Below are 15970 nucleotides of genomic sequence, written 5' to 3'. Positions count from 1 at the left end.
CTTTCATGTCCTCTGTTGACATTACTTAAAATTAGATTCTCAGGAGGAAAAAAGGATGTTGAGTGTTACAGATCACAAATCCCGTCCCAAAGTGACTTGATTTATTTTGAGCGCATTCTTCCCCTTCACAGGTGTCTGAGCGGGAGAAAAATAAATACATAGACAAACCCAACTCCTGTGCCGAGTTCCTCTCTGCCTTCCACAGCCATATAAGGGCAGCTGGTGCTCTTTGAACAGCCCCAACTTCCTGAATTTGGGGGAAGGCCGTCCCTTGGCGCGTGCTACGTGAGTAAGAACCCCTGCACCACGAGACTACAGCACTGTCCCAAATTCTGTCTGACTCTTAGCCCAGGCATCCAGCCACTGCACCTTCCTCTTGCGCATCTAAAACTTTATCACTGTCTCCACAGAGCCTTTGGCTGCGATCAAACTCCGGGGGCCACTCAGTTTAATGCCATTTTGCAGAGTGACTTTACTTAATTACTTTAAAAGAATGAATAGGACTTTGGTTGCATTGCAAAAGGGAGTTAGGTCACGAGTATGCACATAATATACATTTACCATCTGAACATGCTGTTAATGTACTTTCCGACCACATTGGCATGACAATCTTGAAAAAAGTTACGTCTGGCTATTGATGCCTGCCTGTCATAAGTCAGAGTGGGGAGACCTTCACAAGGCCTGCGGTCTTCTGTGGTCATGTCATGCTTCGTGTCTCACGCAATGGCCCTAGCCAGGGGACATGCTGTGAACCCCATTAGTTGTTTACTCCTTCCACCAGTTGAAACTGTGGCTGCCAAAAGGGAACAAAGTATTGCAAGACCTCAGAGAAGTGGTGATTCAGAGCTGTTGCGCCATCATCTTCTCACTCAGATTAGCTAAACGAGTGATATTTTCATTTCAGCTGAAAATCCAAGTGTATATAAAGCCCCCTCATGCCTATAAAAAGCTCAGAAGGCCATTGCGATGTGTTACACAATGCAATCATGCAACAACGAGCTGCAGAGGGCATTTGCAACTATCAGTATTTATCTTACGCTGATCAAGTGCTCAGATCTGTCTTCTCTTTAATCAAAAGCCTAAAAGTTACATTACAGGATTTACGGTATTTATTTAAGTTTCAGGCTCTTGCTTGTCATGCAGACTTGACTTTGTGTGCACTTGAGGTCTTTGTGGGATGTAGCTTGTGGGACACAAGTCAACATGAGTCAACCTGTTGGTTGGTTAGCCAGTATCACAGATGCATGTCTTTGTGTAAGTCCACTGTGAATTTAATGTAATATATAGGCTAATATAGATATAAAATCATATGCAAACAAATTTAGTCAACTTAGTTGCCTTAAGATGCACCACGGTAAAGTTGGTTTAACATTCAACATCAATTTAACATGCAAACAACAATGCAGGGTGGAGGCTACCTTCAGTTACTAACTGTAACACAGACACTGATGTCCCACATACAGTATGCCACAAAGCTCAAACTACATTTTTTTAGAATTTTTTTTTCACAGCAAAAGTTTTCACAGCACATTACCAAAAGACACCAATTACACATGAGAGGAAGCCAGGGGATATTCCATCAACCTCGCTAATGGCCAAACCTCGCTTATTTAGATAAGTCTCGCTAATTTCAGTGAGAATTCCGTTCCATTAATGAGGTTAACGTGCTTGGTAACTATGGGAATTTATGCCACAGAACTACCTGCTCCGTAGCAGCAGAGAATGTCTAAATAAGGGCTCTGGTAGCAGGTTAACTTTCAAGCTAAATGATCATGCCTTTTAGCTCACTAGTCTTAGAACAACTCCTTACTGTTGTGTTAATTGATCGAATACGTTAACTGGAGCGCTTTGGGTTGCAATCTGTGCATACAAAAATGCGCTATATAAATAAAAGTGACTTGACTTGAATATGATGTAATACCATTTTTGGTTGTTCTGTAATAAACATTTACATACATCTGAAGCACTACACACCTTGCTTCTTTGTGTGATTTTAGAAAACCAGCATATATGACCGGGCCAACTCTTTACCTGTATAGATGGTGGTCTATATATAGTAGATGGTAGGAAGAGGTTCTGATCATTTCTCAAGGTGACTCAGGCTGTGACCTTCCTTCATGTTGGTCTTTTCTGCCTCTGAATCAGCCCTCCTTCCCACACACAGAGGCCCACACACCATCTTCCCCACACATTTGGCCAAAATAAAACACATTATTCCAGGGGATTACCATGGCAAGCAATATAAACCCAGCAGGTTAAAAAGGCCAATACTCCAGTTTTGGATTTCGAGGGAATCTGGCAATTCATCAGTGCAGAATTTAAGTTTGTCTCACACTGAAATTTAGTATAGCGGGTTTCACTGTCTCTGTGTAAATCTGGTAGACTAGTATCTCAGTAATTGTTGATGTGGGTTCTAATCAGCTGTTATTTTGGATGTATGTGGTTAGGTTTTGTGTGTGTGTGTGTGTGCATGGGCGTGTGTATTGGGGTGGACGGGGGGTGTTTCTGTGATGGCTAAATGGCTAAAGGAGCTTCCTCATGTAGCCTGAGTAAGAATAAAGAGCAGAACTCATCTCCTTCCCTTCTCAACTCAAGACGCTCGCTGACTCTTCTCCTGCGTCCACCAGAACTGAGCAATTTGGGACAAACTTCTCTCAGGTATTAATCGTTCCTTCATTCCTTCACATTCGATTTGTCCTAATAAATACATTAGTATAAGTACTTTAACTCTTGTGTGTGGCCGCTACAATGTGACATTACATTAGCATGAATGTCCTTATGTATTTGTGGACTTGGATTTACTGGAGGCAATATGTTGATAAATAATGTTTGTGGCATAATCAGCAGAATTCTGAATAATATTTTAATGTCTTTTAATTTCCCACCCCCACCCCCCTCCCTCTAACAGGTAGTGAAATACTGGGATATTACTGAAGGCCAACTTGGTGCGTTTCTGGTTGGTGATAAAAATGTGTGTTTCACAGTGCTCACGGTGTGTGGGCTTTACTCTGGTCCCCTTGGCAATCATCTGCATGCTGGCCAACGCACTGCTGCTCTTCCCTGACCTCCAGACAAAATACCTGCTAGAGGGTCATGTAACCTCAGAGGCCCGGTGGTCAACGGGGATATGGGCTTCAGGAGTCCTGGTGAGGATGCTTTTTGTTTTATGGGAGAGAGAGAGAGAGAGGATGAGAATGAGAATGAGAGTGGGTATTTCTGTATGTATATGTGTGTGAGTGTGCATGTTTGGGATGGGGCAAAAACTACTGGACATTACTTCAAATATCAACATCAATATCAAGGTGTGACTACGACTCCACCCAAAGTGCGCATCTGTGACGGACTTTATCCTCTTTCGGCAATCCCCTTTGTGTCTCATCGCATTTCCCCTCAGTCCCACAGTGACCATACATGGGGAACTGTGCGCTGATTGGCTGTGTACAGGACCACTTGATGTGTTTTTGCAGAAAACTGAGGAGGAGTAAGAGCATCATGATGTTTGATGTGGTCTTGAAGTTAGGATTGGATCTCTGTCTGGCACGTTGTAAAGGCAGTGTATTCCTCAAGCTACTTGGCTATTTGTTTATAAATGTCATGATGCCTGTGTGGAGACTGCGCTGTGTGTGGCGGACAGTACTGAATTCTCTCCTCTTCTCTGCAGGTGCTTGTGGCTGCTCGAGTGTTTGTTTCCAGTGCAAGCAAGAAGGGCTTTTGTGGGTTCAGAACAGCGGTGAGACATCATTTGCTGTTGCTCAGTTTTGGCATTGCTCATGCTTTGGCATTTGCTTATGACAAAAACATTTATTTATTTATTTATTTATTTATTTATTTATTTATTTATTTATTATAGCGCATACTATACTATCCACAAACAGTATAGTTTTTTTCAATATCCCCAATCCTCTTACTTTAATTCCTCAGGTTTTATTGAGGTTTTATTAATAATGACAGGCCTGTCACTCATCTTCCTCCACTCACCTCTCTTGCAGATGGTATGTCAGGTGGGTTACACCTGTGTGGCCCTCGCTGCTGCTGGTTTCTGTTTCCTGACCAGTGGGAAGGGCCTGTACAAAGGGCCCCAATGCCTGTACAACAGCACCCAGGGGCCTGTGTGGGGAACGCCCCACTGGCAGATGAGCAGCAGGTGAGATGGCAAAACCCCCACACTGTCCGTAGATCTTAAAAGAAAGTCCAGTAATTTTCTACCGGGTCCCTGTCTCAATTCTCATCACTGTGGTCACTACTGAAAGTATATATCTAAAAACATCTAAAATAAAATAGGGCCCAGGTTGACAATTCCCTGATTTTCTCTTTAATAGTCCAACTGTAAGGGACCCATTGGGCTGTATGCTGTGGGGTGCTTTCATTCTTTAATGTGCCAACTTGAGCTGTGATAAGCTAATGAGATGCTGTATCGAGTGTCCTTACCTTAATTAAGAAGGAATCAGAGCATTAAATTCTAGCTTGACATGCTGTTTGTTATGCTGCTCGGTTGCATCCATGTGTAGTTGTTTATTTCAGATATACAAGAGAGGTGTTATGTTCCTTGTACTGTAGGTAGGGGATCTCCCATAGTGGCCAATCAACAACCCAGCCTATTTGTCATTACACAACATGATGCAGGATACAACGTCAATGCACAGTTTGCTGACGGCAGACACAAACATGCCACATGTTGTACCCAGGATCCGTAAAGGTCCACCTTCACAGTGTGCTGCCTGGAAAACAAAATCTCCAACAGTGCAGCCTTCGTGAGCATTTCACGGGCAACAATGAATACCAGCAAATTCTTAGTCCTCTTAGTTTTTGTGGCTTTTTATCAACCAATCAGCAACCACACATAATGCAAGTCCCCTCTGCGTGCAGCAGCTAATCCTTTAGTCATTCCTCTTTATTGCTGTACCATTTACAGTATGATCTGATCAGCAACTAGTCAAAAACACAAGCCCTTGATGCAGGTACAGTACCAACAACTACCACTCCAGAAACAACAAGATCTCAGAGTCAGTTCAGGTTATAAGTAGTCTAGAATCCAACAGCAGTGCTGTGGCTGACTGTTTAGCAGATGGGCAGCTACATCTGGCTTTATTTCAGTCGTGTGACTGTTACATCACCCCTTTGGAATGGCCAGTTCCTTTTTACAGTGGTTTGAAGTCCATGTGAGTGTCTGTCTCTGACAGTGTCTATGTTTGTGTGTGTGCGCGTGTGTGTGTGTGTGTGTGTGTGTGTGTGTGTGTGTCACAGTGCCCCACGCAGTGAAAGACTGTACATCTACGAGCCGGAACACTGGGCCTCCACCTGCATAGAGCCGCGCAGAGTGGTGCTGTGGAATGTGTCCCTCTTCACCATTCTCATGGTGGCCAGCGGAATCCAGGCGGTCCTGTGCGCCGTCAACATCATCAACTCTCTACTGGGCGTGCTCTGTGGGCCCAGCTTCGGCATAAACAAGGTAGCGTAAGCAAACACATTTTTGTGGCATTGTTTGTTTTGTCTGGGGGTGGGGGGGGGGGGGGGGGGGGGCAGAGATTGTGCAGCTGGTGTGCGAATTTGTAAACATAAGAATGCATAAGTATACCAATAATAGAATGTGATAATCATTTCAAACCACATTTTTACAATTATTCTGTTATTCTGTGTTTCATGGACTGGCAAATAATAATTGAATGGTGAATAAACATCCATGTTCCTTTCTTGTTAGGTTACACCAGCCTGAAGAGATCACGTGAGCTTTGAGAGGATCCATTCCCATAGAGTGATGTCATCCTCCCACTCAAGAGAATATTGGGTATCATCTCATGACTGTGATTCACTTTATTCGGAACTCCAGACTCCAGACTCAGTATAACACAATTGTGTCTTGACATCTGGAATCTTCCTTAGATAAGCTTTTGGAGTGTATGAAATAGTATGAGGAGAGAATGGGTTAGTGTTTGCTAAAACATCAACTTTTTATTAATATTTAATCAGCAGTGTTTTTGGTGGTCACTGCCATGAATGTATTCTAAAGTTGTATATATGCCATTTCTTACTGTAGTACTGTAATATGTGAAAATGTGATATCTTAATCAGGTTGGTCTTTTGCACTTTGCACTTTATTTATGTTTTCATATTGTATTTAATGTATTTTTGTCGTATTTACAATTTGTATATTTGTGCCTGTAGAAAGCATGAGTGAACTTGTACTTGTGAGCTATCTATGAAATAATAAATGCATCTTCAATTCATCACTGATATGTAATCTTTATGTAATTCTAGTATTTTAACTATACAGAAGATTGTGCTTTTTAAGTGAAAAAACAAACAAACAAACCATAGTGGGTGGGCAGAGCTCAGTATCGCCCCCTCCTGGTGAGCACTTAGTGCACTCAGTAAGTCAGGCCCCTAGTTTGACTTACTGTTTCAATACAACGCCTTTATTTTGTCTATAGAAATATAGAACTAAGAGCCATGCATTCCAAACGGCCTGTATTCCCACTCCATCCAATTGCCTCAAAATACACTGAAATGAATTAGCAACAGATATACAAAAAAACTTTTAAATAATTAAGTATGGCTGCAACCATGATGGCTGTGATGGTGATGGAGCTCGAATGGCAAAATGCAGCTTAAAAATGTGCTTATACCATTATCCAGACTCCTTTGGGCTCAATATAATTTGCACTCCCATTATCAGAGTGGCTCTAATAAACGCAAAACTTCCGTCACTGACCCTACAGTATAAGCTACCCCTTGCTGTTTTCAGAATATACCTATTGTGTTCATTTCGGGTTTATTAGTTTTGTGTTCCCGGTCAAAAGTTGAGGTTTTGAACTTCCATTTGTTATTTATGGTCTGCCGGCCTCATTCACCTTAGCTCATAGGAGAGATTCTATTGGGGAGAGGTTCCCGTGGGGGCTGGCGTAGAAGCAAAAAGAGGTGCGTGTGTGTGTGCGTGTGTGCACAAGCACACATGCAGTCCATCTGATCAATAGGTATGTGCCTCGACTCAATTATGGTCACTGTCCATGGTCTCACCCATTCATTTAAAAAAAAAAAAAAACACCCATGATCAAAATCTGTTTTGTGTGTTCAGATGCCTTATGTGAAAGATAGTCAAGGAGCCTCATGATAGAATAAATTAACAATATTTTTGAGAATTTTGAGGGTTAATGATGAAATGGTAGGGCTGGCAGCTATTGTTATGTATCATGTATTATTTATGATACTTTATATTTGTACATTATTGATTCTGACTCTAAGTGGTGCAACACTAAAGTCCTTGGCTGAATAAAAATTGCACCCCACATAAGCTCTCATTGCACTTAAAAGAAAACCACTGTAGGCTTCCTTCCATCCTTCCTGGACTTTATACTGTTTTATTATGAATGCAAAGCTTCTGTGAAATGATCTGGTTGTTAAAAGGTATGGCTGATATAGAAGTATGGTTAATTGTTTGCTGGTGACAAGTTTGCCATTTCTCCACACGCATGATTTTCCATCCTCTTTTGGGCCCTTGTTTTGTCTTGTTTCTTTCCCCTTCACTCAGTCTCTTCCCTACCCCCCTCATATCTCCTTCCTGTCACTCTTCAGATTCTTCTTCCCTCCTGTCCTCATCTCTCCCCCCGCATCTCTGTTCCCTCGCTCCAGATCTGATTGGGGTTTCAACCAAACAAGGCCTTGAGCATTGTCTGCATTGAATGCTATTTTTGGGTCCTCTGTACTGTCCCTTTTGGGTTTCGTGTCCTAGTCTCAGACTGTCCTGTTGTATGTGTCCTTTTGTTGTATCCTCTCCACTCATCAAATTAAACCTGTCATTGCTGAATTTGGAGAAATTGTGCTCTTTAACAAGTGCACATTTCTAGACTGTATACCTCAGGAGCTTTCAGATCCTCCAGTGTTGCTGTAAGCTGTGGTATTTTATTACATACAAAAATATACAATTATATATTTTTTTGTAGTTTAATTCTGTTCAATCATGTCAATATTTAATCTCCAACCCTGTCATAACAAGTGAACAATGGAAGATAAACAATAAACAATATTAACCTGTTGCCTTCGCAGACATTTTGGTTCCCTCCCCATTAAAAACTGTCTGACAATGGTGGTTTTACAAGCCTTCTGTAGTGAAGAGACTAGGTTTTGCCAATTGTTCACAAAGCTCACAATGATTATGGCATGGACATTGCATCATCACAGTTTTCTGATGCTGTTGTTAATCAGATACCACAAAACTGAATAAATCGAGGATCATTTTAAGATATTCTTCATCATTCTGTATTTGGCCAGTCACAACTACCAAACATTACTGAGGTCACCTAAAAATAATTGCTCAAATTCAACATGCTGAATATAGCCAAACTTAAAATTCTACACACTGTTGTTTTTGTTGGGTTTTTTTGTGTGTTAATCATTGTTTATTGTGTAATGTTTAATGTTAATTATGAACAAATAGCAGCATTGCTTGAGCTCTGTCCTATTCCATTCGTCATGTCTGGTTTCAGATCCTCCTTACAGGGAAAGAGTGCACCTGTGAAATCCTCTCTGGTTTTTGCTATCGGACGGTAAACCATGTATGGCCACACCACCAAGCATGAATGAGCTTCCTCCGGTCTCATTCAGACAGATTTGAGACATTTGTATTCTTTTCCACGTGACTTCCTCACTGTTATCAGATACACAAGTATAATGTTTCTTTAAATTGTTTTAATTTTGTTATATTGTAGATTGATTCATTTCCGAAAAGCTCAAAAGGGTAGTGTTACCAGTTGTGTTGGTTGTGAGGTCGCGTGTGTACATCCAGTACGTGTCTACTTGAAAGGAGTTGATGAAATGTATTCAAAGCTGGAAGATGTAGATTTTCTTAATCTGAAATTGTCAGAGAGGGTCAAACTCAGCAAACCAAAAAAGAAGACTATTTTCACAATAAATTGGAAATCAGTCAAATGTGTAGTGTATTTACAAGTCTAAAGTCTATTTCTATTTGATAAACAGTTCTGTTTAGTCTGCAGTGTGTGCGGTTTGTGGTGCATGAGAATTTGTGTGACTCTCATGCGCTAGTCACACTCCACTGCAGTCTGTGGAGCCAGGGCTTCCAATCAGCTGTACTGTAACTCTTTTTTGTGAAATGATAGTGAGCAGCTCCTCCTGTGATGGTAAAGATGACAGGGCAATATGAAAGGATCATGGAAAAGCAGAAAGGGGAAGTGAGAAGTTAAGAAGTCAAAGCTAGAAAGTGAAAGGCAGAGAAGAAAGACAGTAAATGAAAAAGGGAGGGAGGAAAGGTGTGAAGAAATATTTGTGTGTGTGCGTGCGTGCGTCCATGCGTGTGTGTGTGTCTGTGTGTCTGTGTGTCAGTGTGTGGGTGTCTGTGTGTGTGTGTGTGGGTGGGTGGGTGTGTGTGTGTGGGTGGGTGGGTGTGTGGCACCCCCTATCAGTTGCCACTTTAGGTTTTAATGGGAGAAGACCCATATTGTATCGCCTAGCCAGGGCCTTTTTTTAACATCAATGGAGAGAAGTGCATAGCACATAGCAGAAGTACAATGATGCATTTCCTACACTTACTATACCTTCACCATTACACAGGAGATGAGTGTGGTGGGGAGAGTTAAACACCTCAGGGAGTTAAAAAAAAATGTGTTAAACGTGAAACGGAAGAGTGGGAGGAAAGAGCATACATTTCACTTCCTGTCCGAGAGAGAGAGAGAGAGAGAGAGAGAGAGAGAGAGAGAGAGAGAGAGAGAGAGAGAGAGAGAGAGAGAGAGAGAGAGAGAGAGAGAGAGAGAGCGAGAGAGAGAGAGAGACCAGATATAAATCAGCAGGGCAGAAGATCAGGGCTCTTGTAGAGCAGCTGGACTGAACAGAGAGAGGAAGTACGAGTTTGCAGTGCTGGTAGAGTCTGCAAAGAGCTGTGGAGATATTATGAAATTAAAGGTTAGTGGTAAATCTGTGATGTTAGTGAATTTTGACATATTGGTCAAATCGTTGGCTTTTGAGTGATCATCTACTAAACGTTTCTGCTGGGACATTGATCGGAAGACCGCACAGAGCTTTGGGTACTCAGGGGAGAGTCGGAGAGATATTCGACATTCTGGGCCAACCAAACATCCCTGCTCATCATTCACCAGTCTGCTCATAAGGTCTGTACTAACACCTTACAGGCTTTTCCATGTCTCAATTCTCACAGCATGTTTTTTTAGGAAAATATCAGTTCACCATAACACATAGCAGTTAAATATGTTCTTAGGGTAAGGGTTTTGTTTAGATTGAGGTTATGATTGTTAATGTAAGTATATGAGATGCACATAGAAATATATTTATTTTCTGCTTATTGTAGATGGGAAGTTAGAGTCCTTGGCTCCTCCGTCAAAAACAAAAATGTGAAACAAACCACTACCACAACAACAACACTACAACAATAAAAATTAATTCCCACCTCTAAAAAGACACTTCTCACCATGGTCCTTTGGGGGCTCTATAATCTATTGTTGTTTTTGGTATTCTATTTTTGAAAATCTCTTTGGACAGAACCATTATGCAACAATCTTAACAATCTTAAATGACCGTCTTATCAAGAGAGATTAAGAAACAGGAAAGCAATATTTGATGGTGAGAAAATATGGTCACAATCTTCACACACATCTCAATCTTTATAGCCAAAGCCAGCTATAGAGGCTCTAACATAACACCAAGATAGTAGCCTACACAAGTCTCTCCAGACATTTTTCTTGTAGCATCCAAAAAACATTTGCATGAAAATGATGTACATAATTGAAATGGGTGTACTATATAAATAAGATTCTCCATTGAACCACTTCAGTTTTTACAATGTTGTAACTATTTTTGGTAACACTTGACAGTATTGACATAAGAGTGACATGACACTGTAATGACATGAACCCTAACCCTAACCTCTAACCCTAATCTTAACCCTAACCCTAAACTTAACCCTAATCCTAACCCTAAACCGAATGTCACTTAATAACAGCGTTATGTCATAAACATTTATGACTTGTTTATGACACGTTCATGACAGTGCCATGTCACTCTTATGTCGATACTGTCAAGTGTAACCCAATTTTTAAAGTGTAACCCAATTTCTATATATAAAATGATTTAATAGAGAATATTTTGATATGGATTTATACTGTTGTTATTGTTCTGTTGTTTAATAACCTCTCAGAAGTTTTAATTCATTTGAACTTCAGCATAACTGAAAGTTCTTTTTGGGGAGACTAACACTGGTGTCCATGCATCCGACTAACTAACTGCTCCTTCTTGACATTTCCATGGTCTTTAGGCATGGACATCACCAACAACACCAGTCTCCATGGTAACCAGACGGATCTCAGCAGTGTGTTCACACGTCAGGTGCTGCCCGTGCTCTACCTGGTGATCTGTGTGGTGGGCCTGGTTCTCAACGGCCTGGCCGCCTGGATCTTCTTCCGCATGTCCAGCTCGTCGGCGCTCATCGTGTACCTGAAGAACATGGTGGTGGCCGACCTGCTCATGCTGCTCACCTTCCCTTGGCGCATCGCTGGCGAGGCGGGCCTGGGCGGGCGGCTCCTTAAAGAGCTGACGTGCCGCTACACGGCGGTCATCTTCTACCTGAGCATGTACGCCGGCATCGTCTTCATGGGCCTCATCAGCCTGGAGCGCTACGTCAAGATCGTCCACTCCTCTTCATCCACCTCCTGCTCCTCGTCCTCCTCCCTGCCCTCCGCTGGCTCCCTCTGCTCCTCGTCGATGTCCTGCTCGTCGTTGCTGCGGCACGTGCGATGCGCCCGAGCGCTCTCCTTTCTGGCCTGGCTGCTGCTGCTGCTCTGCATGCTGCCCAACTCGTTCCTCAGCAACCAGCAGCTGCCGGCCAGCAGCCAGTGGAGCTGCATGAAGCTCAAGAGCGAGCTGGGCAAGGAGTGGCACCGCGTGTCCATCATGCTGAGCATGGGCATTTTCTGGGCGATGCTGCTGCTTCTGGCCTTCTGCTACGCGTCCATCGCGCTGCGCGTCTACCGCTCCTACCGGCGCCTGGGCCGCGGTGGCAACCAGCAGGTGCGACGCAAGTCCAACCGCAGCATCCTCAGCATCCTGGCCGTGTTCTTCATCTGCTTCGTGCCGTACCACGTGTGCCGCGTGCCCTACACGCTGAGCCAGAACCGCGACGCCAGCCCATACGTCCTCTTCCAGGCCAAGGAGGCCATGCTGTTCCTGGCGTCGTTCAACGTGTGCCTGGACCCAGTCATCTACTTCCTCATGTGCCGCACCTTCCGCGAGTCGCTGCTGCAGAGGCTGCCCTCCTGCACGCGCCCCACTCACGAGCCCGCGAGGCGGGGCTCCTTCTCCAACGGCATCAGCATCAGCAACCTGTGAATGGGGTGGTGGGGGGGGGGAGGGAGGGGGGTTGGGGCGCAGACAATGAGAATCACCAATGGAGAAAACAAGACATATAGTAAAGGGGATGTGTAACTTGTCAGAGGGTTTTCTAAAACAGACAAGAAAATGGAGAGAACAAGAGGCGTAAGAGGAAGAAGAGAGGAAGAAAGATGGAGTGATACAGAGAGGAAGGAAATGAAATGCTGGCAGTGTGACATGTTCTGGCCTAGAAAGGGCACTGAGAGAGATGGGGGCATGACTCCAGTGCTGCGTCTGCCAGTTTCAGTTGCTAGTCAGCTGAAAGGTAAAGCAGTCAGTCAGTGATACTCCTCTTCTTGTATGTCCAGACAGACAGAAAACTGACAGAAAAAGCACTACTGTTTTTTAAGGTGCTTTTAAGACACTTTAAAGCCTGTTGGATGTATCAGCTGAAAGGAAATTCTGGGTTAATATATTATAATTTGGTGGATCATTTTTAGAGCATTTGAGTGACTTACTCTGTGCTATCACTCTCAAAAGGAAGTGGTAAAAGTTTTTTTTTAGGATCCACCTCAATAAAATCCTTGAAAGAGTACAATGTTAATTCAAGCCTTACTAATCAATTTGTGATTGTTGTTTGTTTATCATAAGACACATTTCAGTCCTGTAAAAGAAATCCTACCTCTCAAAAAAACCAAGTATAAACAAGATGACATTTAACCTACAGTAAAACAGTCTTTAATAGAGTCGAACATCTGCCGGTCAGATCGTTGCTCTACAGTATATCGCATCTGTTAGCATTGCTGCATAGCAGTGTCAGTGTTTGGTGCAGATGGGTGTTATGTAAGAAGCAGCAGCACCAGCAGCTCTAGGCTGAAGGTTAAGGAGGAAGAGGAGGAGGAGATAAACACAAGTCTGTGGCGGGGTGCGTTTCCCTCAGAAAACATGCCACAGGAGGATTCTCTGCAGGGTCCGCACGGACACTGCCGGACTCGCACGCACATGTTTACACATACACACGTGTACACCTATGCACACACGCGCACACACACACACACACACACACACACACACACACACACACACACACACACACACACACACACAGGATGCACTGGTCACTGATTTATTTAGAGAGCTTACAAATTTCCAGATTTTACACACACACACACACACACACACACGCACACACACACACACACACACACACACATACAGACACTGTATGAAGAACCTTCAGAGATAGTGCTCTGGAACACCGGAAATGTGAAAAAAAAAACTGTTGGCTGGAAATATGTGTACTGCCATAGAGCACTGGAGGATCTTAAGCCATGTTAAATAGTGAAAGCCAATTTGTCCAATTTTTATGTGATTATTGTTTGTAAATAATTGTAAATTAAACATGCTCTGTTCAATATTAACTGTTACTGTATGTGTGTGTTATTGTGTATCTGAGTACTTGTGGGCTGCCATCACAGAACTGAGCATTTCAGACACTAAGACGGTCAGTTCCTGGTTTCTGGTGGCCTTCAAAACATGAACCAAGGGACTACAGGAAGTAGGGGGCCCCAAGTGACACATGATATCATGAGGCCAAAGCGGAGCTGGTAATGCAATAATCCTCCAGTCCTGTCTACACTTTTTTTTTTTTAAATGTGCACCAAGATGATTGAAAAAAAAAGGATTGAATAATGTCCTTCCAAGTGGGACACCAGAGGTATGTTTGTTTGTTCCATTGTGTTCCTAAGCACTGAACCCTGAGATGCTAAGGAGTGTCCCAGTGGTTAGTTTATTATGAGTTGCACTGGACTTGTGCAAAATTCCGAATTTAAGAATGGGTCTCCATTCAATTCATGAGTTGGAATTGTAATTGAATTGACTCCGCCCCACAGGAATTTGAATTGGAATTGGAATGACAAGAAGTGGAATTAAATTAATGGCAATTCAGAGCAATTCCACAGTCACACAACAGAAAGAATGTGTTGAATCTCACATACATTCAGTTTTAAGAAGGTTACTTTGGAAATGTAATTTGTTACTTTTTTAAGTTATAAGTTGTGTGTTTGATCTAATCATATCTGTCATAAACTGTGAGTTTAGTAAACAGAGTTTACTAAAAAGAAAGGTTTTGAACAAACCTTTCTTTTTAGTAAACTCTGTGAACACAAACAATGTTCTCAATTCTCGAGTTCATGTGTAAAGAACCTGGTGATACTTCGATCAACGTTTTATGTTGTGTTGAGCCTAAAAATAGCGATTTTGATGCGATCATGCATCAAAATAGTAGTGCCCCTAGCACTCCCATTCAAAAGGCCATTTGACCAGAAAACGACAATAAGGTCAGTCTTAAAAGTGCTTTTAAACGTATGCTAATTATGCTTTTAAACGAATGTTTGACTCTGGTATTCACAAAAAGACTCTAGGTTGCATTTTGGCGAGAGTAACGCTTTAAGCACTACAAAATCAGACTGACCCATTAAAAAATTACAGTTTATTTTTAAATCTACAGATGCTCAAAAAATAACACCAGCTTTAAAACAGCATTTCCTCTGAAAGCCAATGCCTCATGCAGCTTATCTTTGCTGTCTCATGGTTCTTATAATACAGTGTTGCAGCTTCCTTTCTGGCCAGCCCCTGTAACATTGCCTTAATCTTTACCTCATCTCTCACCTGTAATTTACCTGTGTGGATTTGACAGGCCAACCCATTTCATTTTTGTCAGGTCACAGTTAGGCCTGTTGGGCAGTAGGGGGCAGCAGTCTCTTTACTTACTGAACTTCACTGAACGTCTTTCTTCAATACACTATCCTAAATTGTTACAGCATGTTTTGTGATGGCATTGTAGTGCTTTGTAGTCAACTTACCACATAAACCAAGTGTTTGGTTGGTTCATCAGCATTAGCTTTTGATTTCGATTTTGCCCAATGTTGATGTGTTGGCTTGTTCATTTAATCTGCTATTGGGTTTATCTAAAATGGGCTTGTTTGTATGGGGGCTGTGTGTTGTGCTGGATGCTTTGTGTTGTGAGGGAGCCAGTCATTTGCATTTGATTCCCTCCTCTGACATTGTTTAATTATGTTTGTCATGTATACAACACATAAAGTAAGATAGCTTACATACAACAGTCACAGGAAAAAACATACTGATAAAAACAAGGGGCATGTGTCTATTCCACATAGCAAGCCTTTAAAAAACATTCCAAATGGACTTAACCCAACAACTAAACTATACTGGGATCTATATGAGTTGTTTTTGATGCTTAATGCCATTGATGTGTCCTACCGGATCCCCTGGTTAGCTACTGTAGTACCAGAATCATGTTTAGAGTTTAGAGGCTGTTTCAGTCTGGCAGGACAGTCGGCATCTCTAGCACCACCAGCTGAATTGTTATGGTGTGGTTTAGGCCTGGAATAGATCAATAGCTCCATCTACAGACAGGTTCTATTATTCCATTTACATAATAGCTGATGATATAGCTTACCTGGCTGCACTGAAGGACTGTCAATACTAGTTCAGTCCTCACTATGGGGATCCCCACCATTTAGGTCACTTTTCAGTCTGTTAATCCATACTATTATGATCTATGCTTTGACCTGAAATGTGTAACTGTATATTCATACCTGGTTGAATATTCTGTCACGTT

The 15970-nt window shown here is 42.4% G+C and overlaps 2 protein-coding genes across 3 annotated transcripts; both read left to right on the top strand.

The window, feature by feature from the left end:
* The first annotated feature begins 2556 nt into the window (after positions 1-2556).
* LOC143121139 (transmembrane 4 L6 family member 1) lies at positions 2557-6224 on the top strand. 2 transcript variants are annotated; one of them, XM_076281529.1, is made up of 6 exons: positions 2557-2658; positions 2985-3146; positions 3662-3730; positions 3990-4144; positions 5245-5449; positions 5699-6224. In XM_076281529.1, the coding sequence occupies exons 2-6, from the start codon at positions 3033-3035 to the stop codon at positions 5711-5713; spliced, it is 558 nt and encodes a 185-aa protein (XP_076137644.1). In that variant the 5' UTR covers positions 2557-2658; positions 2985-3032; the 3' UTR covers positions 5714-6224. The 2 variants fall into 2 exon arrangements, with proteins under 2 accessions (XP_076137644.1, XP_076137643.1); XM_076281528.1 differs by having other exon boundaries at positions 2909-3146.
* A 3618-nt stretch (positions 6225-9842) lies between these two features.
* On the top strand, positions 9843-12345 carry LOC143121325 (P2Y purinoceptor 14). Its single transcript, XM_076281682.1, has 2 exons — positions 9843-10115; positions 11276-12345. Exon 2 carries the CDS (start codon positions 11278-11280, stop codon positions 12343-12345), a length of 1068 nt encoding a protein of 355 aa, XP_076137797.1. The 5' UTR covers positions 9843-10115; positions 11276-11277.
* The last annotated feature ends 3625 nt before the right edge of the window (positions 12346-15970 follow it).

This window comes from Alosa pseudoharengus, unplaced genomic scaffold, assembly GCF_046254945.1.
Source record: "Alosa pseudoharengus isolate Yale_2024_CS ecotype anadromous, Long Island Sound unplaced genomic scaffold, YU_APseudo_1.1 YU_APseudo_1.1_scf_13, whole genome shotgun sequence".
NCBI lineage: Eukaryota > Metazoa > Chordata > Actinopteri > Clupeiformes > Clupeidae > Alosa > Alosa pseudoharengus.
This window is presented reverse-complemented; position numbering and strand designations above follow the sequence as displayed.